The sequence below is a fragment of the Acanthochromis polyacanthus genome, chromosome 18, assembly GCF_021347895.1.
Source record: "Acanthochromis polyacanthus isolate Apoly-LR-REF ecotype Palm Island chromosome 18, KAUST_Apoly_ChrSc, whole genome shotgun sequence".
Taxonomy (NCBI): Eukaryota; Metazoa; Chordata; class Actinopteri; family Pomacentridae; genus Acanthochromis; species Acanthochromis polyacanthus.
The window spans coordinates 9,501,712-9,516,428 of NC_067130.1; the positions used below are offsets into that span (position 1 = coordinate 9,501,712).

The 14,717-nt window shown below is 40.6% G+C and overlaps 1 protein-coding gene across 3 annotated transcripts in view; it reads left to right on the forward strand.

Moving 5' to 3' along the window:
* Window positions 1-332: 332 nt before the first annotated feature.
* Window positions 333-14,717, forward strand: part of rgs3a (regulator of G protein signaling 3a) — a 142,598-nt gene continuing 128,213 nt past the window's right edge. For 2 of the 3 annotated variants that reach the window (XM_051938279.1, XM_051938280.1), the window contains exon 1: window positions 13,606-13,899. In XM_051938279.1, coding sequence (XP_051794239.1) covers window positions 13,780-13,899 — 120 coding nt within the window. In that variant the 5' untranslated portion in view covers window positions 13,606-13,779. Of the gene's footprint in view, window positions 623-13,605; window positions 13,900-14,717 lie in introns of those variants that run through there. The other variant, XM_051938281.1, reaches the window with a different exon arrangement.

Sequence of the window (14,717 nt, forward strand, 5' to 3'; positions counted from 1 at the left end):
TTATATTTCCATTGTTTCAAGCAAATCAGAGATGGCTGAGCAGCAGGCTGCTGATGATTGCAGATGGTACGATCCAATGGAAACTGTCAAAACACAACCCAACTTAAGTCTTGTAAAAACATGCAATTTTCTTCATATTCTCCCATGTTTGTGTGCGGTAGGCTCCTGGCAGTGAGTCTTTATCAGTCTTCAGATTGGGAGGCGGGGCCACTGGGGAAGCGAGGGATTAAGAGAGGCGAAAAAGAGCGAGGGATTGGGAGAGCGAATGAGGGGAAAGACAGAGAGAGTGTGCGGGAGGGAGGGAAGGAGGGGTCTGGACGAAACCCTGACGCGTCACAGTTGCCACAGAGAGTGAGAGACGGAGCTCTCCCAGTACATTCGCTGCTGGAGTGGATCTCCCCTCTTACACACTGACACACACCCACCCAACTCACACACTCACCCGCACACAGACACATTGGGTTTGGAAATCTGTTGTTTTTTTTTCCTCTTCTCTTTTCACCACCTTTGAGTGCTCCATCTCTTCCTACTTATGTTTGCACTCACTCGTAGTTGGTGGTGGTGGTGTGTGTGTCTTGGAGTTATGTTTCTCTGTGCCAGCCATAAGGGCAGCCTAGACTAGGTGAGTACTATGTTTGCGTTATCATACTTGACTGTACTCACTGCACAGCTGGATGTGGCATGTTGTGTTGCAAAGCGGAATACTTGTGATCGAAAGTGGTTTGTTTTGCAGAAATGTGTTCTCTCCTGACTTTTATTCTTCTGTCTCCCCCTGAGTTCTCCACTGATTCATCCTTATTGTCTTGTTGTTATCTTCTCCTGTCTCTGTATATCCTTTCTGTGTGCTGTTATGCTTGCTGATGTTACTTTAAATCGCTCTTTGTTACTGTGTACACCCACTGCTTTTTAGTCTTTCAGTTGTCATCTAATTTTCTCCTGCTGGGCTAAATTGGTTGCAATTGTTTTCCATGGGAGACCCCATAAGGAGCTTAGCGTCCCCATTCAATGGATTACCTACTATCAGTGTAACCCGATCTTTTCGCGCACATATGGACGAACCTTTCCCATCAGCACAGGGTGACATACACCATACTCCCACATGCTCTTTATTGCCCCCTCCACCTCAGTGACACCGACTTTTCCCTCCTCTTTGCCTGCTCACATAGTTCCATTCTGGGTTGTGACGGTGATATCAGAAGACGTTAGCTAACCCATCCCAATTTACACTGCTTGGCTGAACTGGGCTAATCTGCCTCATGCAACTTTAAAATTAGTTTTATGCTTCTGTGGATGGAACTGGGACAAGAGGTATCACATTGGACAAGACTCAGCCAGCAGGAAACCATTACAACGCTTGCATGAGGGGATCCTGACTCGTATACGAGCAGCTCTTTTTAGTTGTTTGTGCTGATTGGCTGGAAGGTATTTAACTAGAACACAAATACCCAAAACAGTTGCTCCCAAAAAGGAAGTTTCAAGATCATTAATTTCACAAGATGTCATGGCAAAAAAGAGAGAGAAAATAATGGCATGCTTGGTTGTGTTTTGTACAATGTTTTCATCTTTCCCACTGGCAATACTGCCCCACTACTGTCTCATCTGATCGGTGTGTGTGAGGGGAGGCTGCATACTCATGCATGCACTTGTGTGTTGCCAGCTGGCAGAATGTAGGCCATGGAGGCACTGCTGCAGCATGACATGCACTAACATGGAAATGACCAAACCTCATTCATTACAATATCCGTCAACGTGCATCCGTCCAGCCTCTCTCTCCCCCTCCTGTCCACGTCCATTTTTATGTTGCGTCTTTCACACTGATTATTCGTGTGTTTTTGATTATCCGCGAGTCTTTTTTCTGTCATTCTCATTTCACACTTCCTCGTCTCACCTGTATTTTTATTCACGGGCCTCTATGTCTCCTCAGATGTCCCTGTTTCTTTTCTACCCCTGCATCTTTGTTATTTCTCTGTTAGTTCTCTTTCCATCTTTGCCGTTTCTTGGCACCGAGGCAAGATGCAAGACGCCTTTTAGTGAACAAACAGTTTGTTGTAACACGTACTGCTGGCCGACAGAAGTCCAAGATTTGCAGTGTATACAGTTCAGTGTGTTATTAATGGAGACCCTGAAATACCAGGAGTGAGTAGAAGCATAATGAGAGCTTGGCAGGCTCACCGTGGTCTTGTAATGCTTTGGATTCATGGCTGATTCATCATTTTGCTGCGTGTCGTGACGTCTCTTGTCTCACTCTATTGGGTCTTACAGCAGCACTTCTTTGAGATCCTTCGCTTTGTTTTGTTGTGTCCTGACACCAGTTTGCCACTTTGCATTCGGCTAAAAGTTGACAGACATGATTAGGAGATTATCAGTGGGTGGAAACTTATTAGCATTTTATGTTCATTTCAAACTCAGTGATGAGACCCAGGAGGGCTCTTAAGGTGCTGCCCAATATGAGTGTTAGCTGGCAGTGTGTGTTTGACTGGTTCAGTAGTTTGTATATTGTTTTGTGCAGTGCATAGGGAAATTATGGTAAGCACTGTTTAGGTAGACAGTATTTTTGAGCCCTGTGTTAAGGGATGTAGGCTGGCGTGCACTCTTTCACCAGCAGAACAGCTGAACAAGCCTGAGACGGAATGTGTTTTAGATGCAAAATATGTAAAGTTTTTATTTGTCTAACATGATGTATTAAGAATATTGCAGAGCATACAGTGTTCCTAATGGCCCCCATCAATTCATATTGCCCAGGTGTTAAGTTTAAGTAAGTAGATGGTTGAGAATGATGTTGGGTTTCAAAAGTGACAGATAAACAGTACGTCACGGGGGCATTCTGATACTTCTAGATAAAGCTGAGAATTCAACTTCCGAGTTGAAAGAAAGTATAAATACCCATCTAGTTTTCACTTTCCAGCAAAGCGTTGCACTGTCACACACCTAAAGTACTTTTGTGTTGAGAAAATGCACAAAGATCACATAGTACTTGTACATTTGCATTATAGTAGACTTTTAAAAGGTAATTTTGGCAAATCAGGCTGAATGCACAACTGTTTTAAGAACTGATCTGACCTGAAGCCATTCTTGGCCTCAAAGACAACTTATGTTGTCAGTCACACTGGCACAATGCTATAATCCCATATCTACTCTGAAAGACTGTCTAACTTTATTCTTTTTGCTTCTGTTGAAACAAGTATTTTGCTGGTCTGCTAGTTAATCCATGCTAATGTGCACAGACTCTCACCAGAGGTGCGCTGTTTGCATCAGTGTGTCTGACTAATCCCTCACACAGACCTGTGCCATTTCTGAGTCCGGGTAGTGCCAGGACAAATCCCTGGTGGCCGAATTATGTTAGACTATGAAGCTAGTAGCTCATGTACACATGATGCAGCATCAATCTGACCTAAGGAGATGGAAATATTGTTGACTTTTGGGGATACAGTATATGTGGAAACCTATTTAGCAAACAAATCACAGGAAAAAAACAAAATTAATGAAGTGATTCTACTGAGTTTTATTATACCGTATGCTTTTATTTTTACACAAAACACATGGGAATATGCTACAATATGTCCACAGTAGAGAAAAGAGGTGACTTTTCTGTAAATAAGATTGTCATGAGTCACGCTTCGCTTTACTTTCTAGTACCATTGTGTTCCAGACAGAATTTCCTCTTGCTTGATTCAGGCTTTCTGCTTCCACAACAAAACCTATCCGCCGAGCGATGACAGCTAATTACAATGTAAGGGCCACAATAAAAAAGGCTGCCATCCTAACTTTGCTCAACATGAGTTGAGAGGCTGAAATGGAAAGACTGTGCATGAATGGCAGCTAAACAACATTTTCTGTGACGAGGCGTGACCGAGCAATTAGTGTTGACTTTCAGGACACATTTTATATTGCCGTGTTAGGAACCGCTTTTAAGCTACTGTGGTATTCTGCACAGTTTAAATTCTTTTCTACTCATATAATACCACATGTAAGCAGTATGCGCACATATACTTTGAGTGTATTCAGACCCTTTTCTGTAGGTTTGTTGAATAGAAAATTTAGAGCTGGAACATGAATAACTGAGTGAGAGAGAGAGAAAATAAAGCACAAAAATGACTGTGTTAATATGCTGCTCTTTCAAGTTGCCTAAAATGCTTAAAGCAGCAGAATAAATCTATTTGGATTAACCGTACTTAGTCTTGTAATTAGAAAATCACATTTTCTCTATATTATCACTGATGAAGAAAAGTTAGAAAGAGAAACTGCGTCAGCTGTGATTTTTTATCTTTATTTTTTGGCTAGCGGAGAGTGTCAGCGGTGACAGCTGACCCACGGTGACATGTACGTGTGTGTGTTTTTGACCATGGCTAATGCACTTCCCTTCCAACGAGCTTACAATGTGGGTCGGGTGGTCTGTATATGCGTGAAAGCAAAAATAGCAGAACACCCACTGGGTTTGCGCTTAAAAAGTGTGCCATCTGCATCATACACACGTTAGTTTCACTTTTCATAATGGACGAACGGGGGACCCAGGCGCACTGTACAGCCTTACATAAACACCGCCAAGCTTTTCCAGATGGCATGCTGTGCCTTTAAATCAGCAGATTAAAATGTACACTTATGTGATTTACTTATATTGGAGCGGCTGGATGTGGATGTGGGAGGAGGGGGAGTTGTTGTTTTTTTAACATATATTTGCGCAAATCAGTGCTGTGTTTGAATAATTTTGTGAGTCGGTAATGATGTGAGATAATGTGTTGGAGAGTGCATGCATGCTGGAGAAGCCCATGCCAGGCATCTGCTTGCTCTGAAGGGTAACACTGACCCAAGGCTCACATCCACTTGATCTGAAGTGAAGCGTTTGACCCAATAAATACAGCTCTGTGCTACCGTGTTACACTTTCTGCTCTGTAGTCTACTGTTATACAATATGAAAAAGAAATATGGTTAATATTAATTTAGGTTTCTGGCTGCCCATTTCTTAACTGTCTGCTTCTACAGTCACACAATTATTCTTAGTTATTTTTTACTAAACTTTCCAAACCAATAACAGAAACCGTTTTTATTTTTAAGAGGACATTTTGACCTGCTGTTGTAGGAAAAGCACAGGTTTAATGAAGTAAATTAGTGATGATTAAATTCAATTTCGCTGCTTCAGTTTCAGGGTCCTAGTACCACATTGCCATGACTTACTGGCGCCATTTGAATAGAACAAAGGCATCATTAAAGGGCTTTTCCGACTGCGCCTGAGATAAAAGAGTAGTGTCTCCCACCTGACCTGTTCCCTAACAGGTCAACAAAGCTGATAAGAGGGTCAGACAGATGTCAACCAGGCTGGGTGTTTCGTTGTATCCCAGTCTTGAATCTCTTCAGGCTGCTAAACTCCAAACAGCACGGCCTTTAGTCTAAAGTGGGCGGACACTTCCATGTGTTAAGGTCAGAGGCAGTGAACCTAGACGGCTTAAACTGTCACGGACACAAAGTAAATTAGAATTAATTTACTGATGGACAGGCGCGTCGAGTCTGCAGGAGGTAGGCGGAACTAAGTGGGCAAGACTGAACGGAGTGTGTCCGTGGAAAACAAGCGTATTTGGATCCGGCTTTGAAGATATTCTCATCATGTGTCACAGCACATAGTGACAGTTCTGTGTGGATGACACATTATTCTGACATCAAGAGCATGCATGCAGTATGTGGGCTCAGTAGTCTAAAAATGCTGTTTGTGTTGTGTTTTAGTTCATATTTGATGGTATTTTTCTATAGTCATGTTCTCAATATTCCAAAAAGACAAGTCGGTCATAAATAAATCATATTATATAAAACAAATGAATCCATAATGCATCATTTTGATGGCAATTTCCTTTTTAATTCACAAACTTGATTTTGGTTCAGCTACAACATGCTTCATTGGTCACAGATATATTTACTCTGGTAAAAGGTAATAGAATGTTAGCAACACCTTTTCACACGTTTCCGTAAAGACAGTTGTGCTGCTTTAGCGTACAAAGACACCGTGCAAGCTGTGTCAGTTATGTCTGAACGGCCGCCCCTTTTTGATTGGTGTCTATTTTCTATCTTTATATGTTAGAGGGCACACCATGAGAGAAATAAGCAGTCAATGCCATTGCTGCAGTGTACTGATGAGAACCTCAAAAACACAGATTCAGACTTTCAGGGTTGCACACGCAAGAAAAATAAGAAATTAGTCTGGTCAGCATGCAGAGCGAGGCGTTCAGTATCATTACTCTTCTTCAGAACTGATTTTCAACTAAACACTGTATAGTATTGAGCTGTGCTGTAAACGAGCTGGTAGGCTTGAGCTGCAGCAAATGCCAGTTTGGTGGATGTAGATAGAAGAAGGAGCAATGTAGAGCCACACATTGTAGAAGAAACAATGGTGTAGAGTTGCATCTAAGTCATTTTAAGGTTGGAAGGGAACATTGGAAAAGTTACTTTGCTTTTTAGGGGTTCAATCAATGACTGGAGAAAGACTTTAAAACCACCTTCCTAATATGTAGGCCCCTTTAATGGCACCAAAGCAGCTTTGACTGGTGAGTATGGATGTAGGGATGGGTCTACATGGATTGGACTTGTTCTGGTGCATCACTTGGACCTAATTAGGAACTTGGATATTTAAAATGCCAAATTAGTGCCTTGGGCTCTTTGTCATGTTCCTCAAGCTGTTACTGAGAAGTCTTGGCATGGCACATTTTCCTTCTGGGGGAGAGTGCTGCCGTCGAGATGTGCCGTTGCCATGAGGAGTGCTTCATCTGGTACAATGCTCACATAGGGGATAAGTACCATCCACATGAATGCCAGGACCTAAGCTTTCCCAGCAGAATATTACGTTGTAACAAGACGATCACTGTTTTTCACTTCACTTTTCCCCTCTAACCTGTGGCATTAATGTTGGGCCTAAAAGGTGTAAGTATTAATGGGTTCAGATCTTGTGAAAAATAGATAGATCAGCAGCAACTTCCAACTCTGCTGGGTTAGAATAACACAGAATAACCCGAAGCTGCAGCCTAGAGAAGACAAGGTACTGCTGCTGAACCTGATGAACTGCTGATAGTTGAAATTGATGGTTTGACACTGTTCAGACTCAGTATGAAATTCCACCCGTCTCTGAACATTTCTCTGCCCGTTCTCCTTAAATCCTTTTTGCCAATCCCTGTGAGGAACAATCATGCAACACTTTGAGTGAACAGACAGCTGACATAATCCGTCCTGGCTGTTGTCCTGTGGTTTTGACAGAAACAGGAAATGAAATGCATCAGTCACTACTGTCCGACTAACTAGACTGTCCAGAACTCATCGCCTTGTGTGGTTTCATGTGACGTCTGTCAATGAACGAGTGGGTTGCAGAGGTCAGGCCGAATCGGGACACAAATCTCATATTTACTCTGTTTTTCAAGTTAGATACTACTCTTGTGTCATGTTGAAATGTAGTAAGCTTTTGGCAGGTCGTGTGCCGATAACTCAAGCATAAACATTTATTTCTCTCAAGGGTAAAACTGTATGTAATGAACATGTATAATACATTACCAGTGCATTCATTTACAGGTTGGATGTTTTTATTACAATATGCATATATGTCCTACTTTTTTCCTGTTGTTTGCATGACTCAAAAAAAGAGGCAAAATAACTGAAGCGCTCTATTGTAGATAAAGAAACTGTAATAAACCGTACTTAATTGATGTCTATTATGTTCAGTTTTTGTTGAGAGTCTGCCAAAGCTCGGTCGATTTTGTGTAATTTGTGGTGGTGTTGTTTTGGACAGCGTTAGATTGTATGTGTTCCTGTTATTTTTTCCACCTCCTGTAGACTGATAATTGAAGCTGTGTCCTTTTAGCGCTGTCTTGTGGTCAGCTGCTCTAAAACAGAAGAATGTACAATAGCTAGTTGTAAGAAGCTATACGTAAGAGTGTATTTTTTTTCCTCTTCTTCCTTCTGTCTTACCGTCACCTACTTTTGGCCCAAGTCGGGTTAAATTGTGTATCCCTTTAGGCCATGTTCTCTTAGTATAAAAACAGGTCATCTGCACGTCTGTCTGGATATAATAATGAACACGATCATAAAGCTGTCTTGCATTCTCAGGAATAACCCAGCATAGCTACAGATAGAAGCAAGAGTTCTCATCTAGAGAGATTATCTTGACAAACGAAGAAATAATTGTCCTTTCAATTAAATCACTGGGAGACATGTCGTTCCGGTGTCTTTCAGTATGACTGTAAGAAGCAGCTTCATGTCTGTACTTAAGAGACAATATTTCCAAATATTTTTCAGTCTGTCCATTCTTTCAGCATGTAACTTGTGTCCAGAAAGAGGCAAGGTGGCACATTAAAATGAGTGATGAAATAAATGAGATGGCAAATCTTAAGAATGGCCTGTTGATGGTTGCTGATGTTCTTGATCTCCAGTCGTAGGAGATTTTGACCTCTTAAAATGAATTGAAAAAGAAAAACACACTGATCTTCATACACACATTTATCCCGTATAAACACTTAAGGACGAAGATGCTCTTTGTAGGCATTTAGATTTATTGGTTAAAGTCCCTCTTGCTACAGAAAATAGCAACAACCTCAGACAGTGAATTAACCATTTTACTGACAGTGCCAGCCTCCCAATGTGCATATGTTCCATCAAAACAATTCCCTACAATATCATTTTGGTATGGCACCATTGCTGCATCCTTGGCCAAGACAATTTTGTCTGGTTTACAGAAACAAGCCTGTTTTTTTTTCTTTTGTTTTTGTTTTATCCCCCTACAGTAGAATGATAATAAGGTGCAGTCAGACCGTTCTCCAATGCTGAAACTAAAGGACACCTGCTCTCGTATGGCTCTACTCAACACTGTTTAACTACTCTGCATTACACAGCTGGAATATTAGAACAATCCAGTCATACATGTTACAACTGGAAACAGAGGAAGAACAATGGTGCAAAACACTGCACTGTGCACGTTAATGGGAGTAGTATGAATCCCTGTCTGTCTGAATCGATGTTTTTGAGACGGAAACCTATGCCATGGTGTTGGCTGCTTGTTTTGATCGTTATGAGTTTCCCAGCATGTAAAAAAACACCATATGGGCATGTTAAAAAGGTTACAACTTACAGAAGTCATTACACAACCCCATTGAAAACTCAAGGAAAATAACAAATTTCAGATTCAGTTCATGTTATGACAGAACAACGCATGCACCAATAGTTGTAGCGGTTCTGCAAAGCTGGATTCTTTATCCGTAAGTACTGTATTTAGCGGACTAATGATAATATTGTATGATCAGGCTCACCAAAGAGAAAACAAGGAGGGACTGAGCTTTTTCTCTAATTTTCTGCAGCACCCACTCCGCATTCTGTTCCTTTCTTGATGATCAATTGACCAGCAAAATCACCATCAGGCATGACAATGAATTCATTCTTTCAGCTTAGTGATGACTCACACATTTATTCACCAAAAAACACGCTTGTATATTGTGTCACTCACGCTGCACAGACAGAAATGATACCTATGAAAAAACAAGACTTGAATATACTGTCTGCACAACAAATGCAACACAACTTTTTAGTACAAGTGCAGCACTACTGGTAACCCCATTAACCCAAAGCAGTATTATTCAGCCACACATGCAAAGCTCCTCTACACGTAAGGAAAACTTTGTAGATTTTGACTTTGTTTGGCATGGAGTGTAGAAGAGGTCATCCTTATGTCACCTGAAGGGATGTTTGAAGTCTGAATATCCTTGAGGTTGTCATTCCCCCAAAAAATTCTTGTTGCTCTGTTTACCTAAGGCTACCAAACATCAGTCAAGCTGCATTATAAAGACCTCTGGTGGTTTGTATGTGCGTGGATGTTTCACTGTCTGATCTGTGCCTCTTCTGTTGTTTATATCTGTATAGAGTGCAGGAAAAGCCTCGTGCAGAACAAAGTCCTCTTGTTCACTGAGGCCTGCTGTAAAGCATTCCACTCTAGTTGTTCAATAAATTGACTCGCCATCGCCCCAAAATCGCTTTCTAAACTAAACAGTGTGTGTATCCAAAAGAGGCTACAGCAACAATAAAAGTAGTGGGAGTGAAGTGAGCTCACGCATCTCAAATTTCATTGTGATTTTGTTAAAGATGCACTGGAGAATACAAACTCAGTCCTGTTTAATTATGTGGGATCTTCAGTGTTTGTGTATCTTTTAATGAAATCAACATTTTTACGTTTTTCATGTTTTGGGAGTCTTTCTGCTCTGCTTGTATTGGCTAAACTAACTTGAATTTGGATCACAGCATGCTTAATGAATAAAAGATGAAGTATTTAACATGTACAGGACGAATTACACACATTACTACTCTCCCTTTCTTTGTGCAATGTTCTCAATGCTCCACAATTTACCTTATTCACAGTACTTCAGTTCCTAAAGTAAGGCTCTGTGCTATGTTTACAATTTCATTTTTTATGCAGCATTATCAGCTCAAATTAAGCATAAAAATTGTAGAAAAGAATCAACTGATGTCATTTTTTTGCATGTTATTTTCTTGTTTGAATAGTTTGAATAGACAGTTTGTATAAATGACATCCTTTTGTAAAAAAAAAAAAATGCTTTAGATGTTATTATATTTATGAACAGTTGGCACAACCGTACCATTTTTTATTATTGATGGCCTGCTATTGTGCTTCTACAAACACTGACTGTGCTGATTGATGACCAACAGTTTGAACGCAGCAACCTGTCATTCTGTCGTCACTGTGTTACAGTCGGAATATCTTCAAAGCTCACTTCTATGTGTAATAGGGTGCCATTTCTTCTGGCTTAAACAATCCTTTCTTGATTTCTGAGCTGATCTTAAGACACCCACAGTGTGAAGTGGAAGGAATCGCCTCTCCTCTTGGCTTTTCCCACTCTCTTCATCAAGTGTTTATTTGTTTGTGGGTGACAGCAGGTGAATAGAGCGACTGTGTGTCAAGTGAGTGAGTGTTGCACTGAGAGACTTGAGCAAAGTCAAGGGCTTTTTATGTCCTGGCAGATCTGAGACTGGCTGACTCAACAGCAACCGCCTGCCAACACCTTTTGATTCCCTTTCTTTACTCTTGCCGTTTGCATGTCTTCATTTTCTGTCCCTCTTTGGTTTTTTTCCCTCTTTGCTGTCATTGTCTGTCATTCTTAAATCTCCTTCTGTCTCTTGTTCTCATTTCTTGAATTTGTCTAGTGTATGCTTTTCCCACTGTCCACTGTTTCTGTCTGTTATTGTTCCTCTTTCAGTCATGCTGGATGTTTCTCGTTGCCAGCTGCTCCATGTGTCTACCCTCATATGCCCTGTGCTACTCATGTCTTACCCAGACAAAAGGCTCCTCTTCTGGGCTTGATGCCAGCCAGGTTAGCCCTTCTCTTTTGCGGAACCCCTGGTGGTTTCAGATTAACAAGTGACAGAATCACTTTTTTTTTTCTTTTTTTTTGTGTTACTGTGGCAACTACAACTACTGGAGTTAAACTATAGGGTTACAGGGGAAAGCAAATGTCCAGAATGTTAAGAAGTATTTTGTTTTCTTTTGTGGATGTGTGCTGTCCAGCGGGAAGTAGATCGCCGACAGATACGAAAAGGAATTCCAAAAAGGTTTTTTATTACTTTTTGTGCAGGATATTGCGCAGTGATTCCAAATAGATCTTTACGTTTTTCCACTGAAGGTTGAAAGATTATTTGAGTTTTGAGGAGAAGAATGTATCTGCAGTAATGTTTTGCCTATGCTGGTGTAACATGTAGCTTAGACAAATGTTATTTGCAGGCTCAAATTTTTATGCCAAAACTATTATTGGTGTTGTGTCTAATAGTTTTGGCATAAAAAAATATTTTCTTATAAACTGTATTTGTTGCATTTTTAATATAAGAGAGTGAAGATCAGTAAATGTATGAATTTTATAATAATCCGTGTGTCAGAGACAGCTTATCAAAACTAGAGAAATTAGTTTCTTATTTTCCTTTTTTTTTACCATGTTAACATGAAATAAGCAGTCAACGCCATGGCTCAGTTTTCCACACAGAAAAAACACAGGTTCAGAATAATATGTAAAAAAGGAAAAAAATAAAAACTCAGAAAGCAGCTTGCAGGATGCAGGTAAACATAAAAGTATGAGCAGAGTCCTTGGTGTAGAAAGAGGCTGGGCTTCATAGATTGACAAATTCTCAAGAAAGCAACTTAAATCTAAGCCATTTTAATTCAGGAATGGACTTTTTTTTCTTGGAACAAAGCCTAAACATGTAACTTTGATATCCATAGATGAATTTTTAGCGACTTATTCAATGAACAAAGAGGAACTTTAACCTGTTAAGACCTAAACTTCCCTCTAAACACATATTGATGAGATGTTGCATCAGGTTGTCATAATTTTAAACCTATCTCAAGGAGATCCATCAGAGTTTGAGAAAAGATGTTGTTTTGTCATACAGAATGATTTACATGAATTTTTTTGGTCGGGTTCAATCACAAATATGAGTAAGGTTAGATACAATACAATAAGGTCAGTAGGCATTCGTTAATAATACTGACTTGGATAATTGTAGTGAATGATTGTGTTCATGGCTGAAAGTAATTTGAGGCAGGAAATAAGAAATTAACATTTTGTGATCACCCAAATTCCTCCCGTGTTCCCAGTGGACAAGAGTCATAATTACTGATTGTTAAAATCCTTTATTCACCTGAATTTAAACTCCTGTCATTTTTCTGCTTTGGGAATTATAGATGGGTTTTTTTTATATTTTGGGAGGACATTCTTCTACCAGTGTGTGCTTTGTGTGATTAAGCTTACTTTTATTATAAAGAATTAAACAATTTGCAAATCATTCTAAAGCTTCCATTCCAGTCAAAAACTCAGTAAACACGTTGCTATCAAATACCGTAACCAGCACTTTAATACAGTGTTGAGCTAGTCAAATTTACATTTCAGGGTTTATGTGTATATAATATGATTAATACCACTTTTCACAAGGTTATCAGAAGGTCACTGATCCGTTTGAACCCTTTGACTCATGTGGGGGGCTGTTTGGACTTGGCTGGCATAGTTTGGAATGTTTCACAGTCTGAGATGGGATAATTCCTCGCCTATGGTGATGAAGGTAGGGGTGTGACGGAAGAGCGAAAGAGGGGAGGGAGAGGCACATCAAACGGAGGGATGATGGCGGTGGTTGGATGGCGACGGACTGGCGGCTCCGTGTGAAGTTTGAGTCACAGAGAGGGAAGTGGGAGAAGTAAAGGATGGACGAATGAGGTGCTGGATGTACACAGATGTAAACAGAGGGAAATGTAGGAAAAACAGAGAAAAAGAGAGGGAGATCTGCTTTGTGGCCCACAGCTGAATGCTGCCTTTATGAGCGATAGTTAAAAGGACACTGAGGCGTGAGTCCCTGTAACCATAGCAACTTCCCAGGAGCCCTGTGACGGACGGATAATAGAGTGAGAGAGGAGTTCCTTTTCTCTTCTTCACCCCTCCCTCCCTCCTTCCCTCCCTCCCCTCTTCCCTCCCTCTCACTTGTTCTCACTTCCATTCCTCTCTTGGGCAGATTGTTGGATCCTCGCATCTTACGGGATTTTCCTTGACGCTGCCGGCCCTGTTCTTCTTTTTTTTTTTTTGTTTTGTTTTGCCTTTTTATGTGCGCTCTGAAGTTTGAATCTCAGCCCAGCGAAAGGCTGCTCCAGACAACTGTTGCCATAATTGCTTGTTGTTATCTCTCCGAGTCACTTTTTATGGACTCTCAGAACTATTTGAGGACTTTATTTTTGTGCATCCACAAGGCTGTTTTGCATTGGCACTGGGAGAAATGTGCTCCAAAGGCACTGTCTCAGCTCGTGATTCCTTTGTCTACATTTCAGAGGCTGTGCTGTCAAACCATGGTGCTGCCCCCGAGACCAATCGCCCTGAGAATATGCAATGCTTAACAGTAAGTGCAATGAAACCTTTTTACTTTGTGTGTTTGCGTGTATGTAAAGTTTAAATGTGCTTATAATCCTCAGTTTGCTCTGCTGTATGGGTTGGTGTATGTGAACTTGAGCAGGAAAAATAGTGAGGAAGCTTAATGCAGTGTGCGGATGTGTATTTGCATGACTAATAATGCTTTTCCTCTCACTGTTGGAAGTTTTTGCGGTGTTTTTCCACACAGGTGCATAACTTTTTACTTAAATTTTCGGTACTTGCATGCGTCTTAATGTGTTTTTTTAATCTATTGCATTAGCATGTGCGTGCACAATGAATGAATATTCCGTTGACCCGTGACATTGCACCATCTCCAGCAAAGCCATCATGCATAAACATGCCATCAGTAAGATATTTACTGCATGAATTCCACGTTACACATTCTCAGCAGCCATAGCAACTAATTGAATCATGCGCTGGAGCTTTGAGCAGTTGAATGGAGCAACATGTCATTTCTTCAAAGACAATATTTGTCAAAAGGGCTCACTTGCATGTGAGTCACATGTGGAGCACAATGATTGTTTGTCATGAGAAAAAGGGGAGACGAAACCACATTTGAAGTCAGTTGTTCTTATCTGTTCGTGGAGATCACTAACCCTTCCTGTGTCAACCCCTTTTGCATATTTTACATTTTGTGCTTCCCCATTTTTGTAGAATATTTCAAGCTTTTAAACTCTTTAGAATCCACTTTCTCAGTGTGCTGATTGTACTGTGGCCATGCAGTGTTAAAAAATGAATGAGGAAAGAACACTTAAACAGTTTACAGAGACACAAGAGCATGACTGA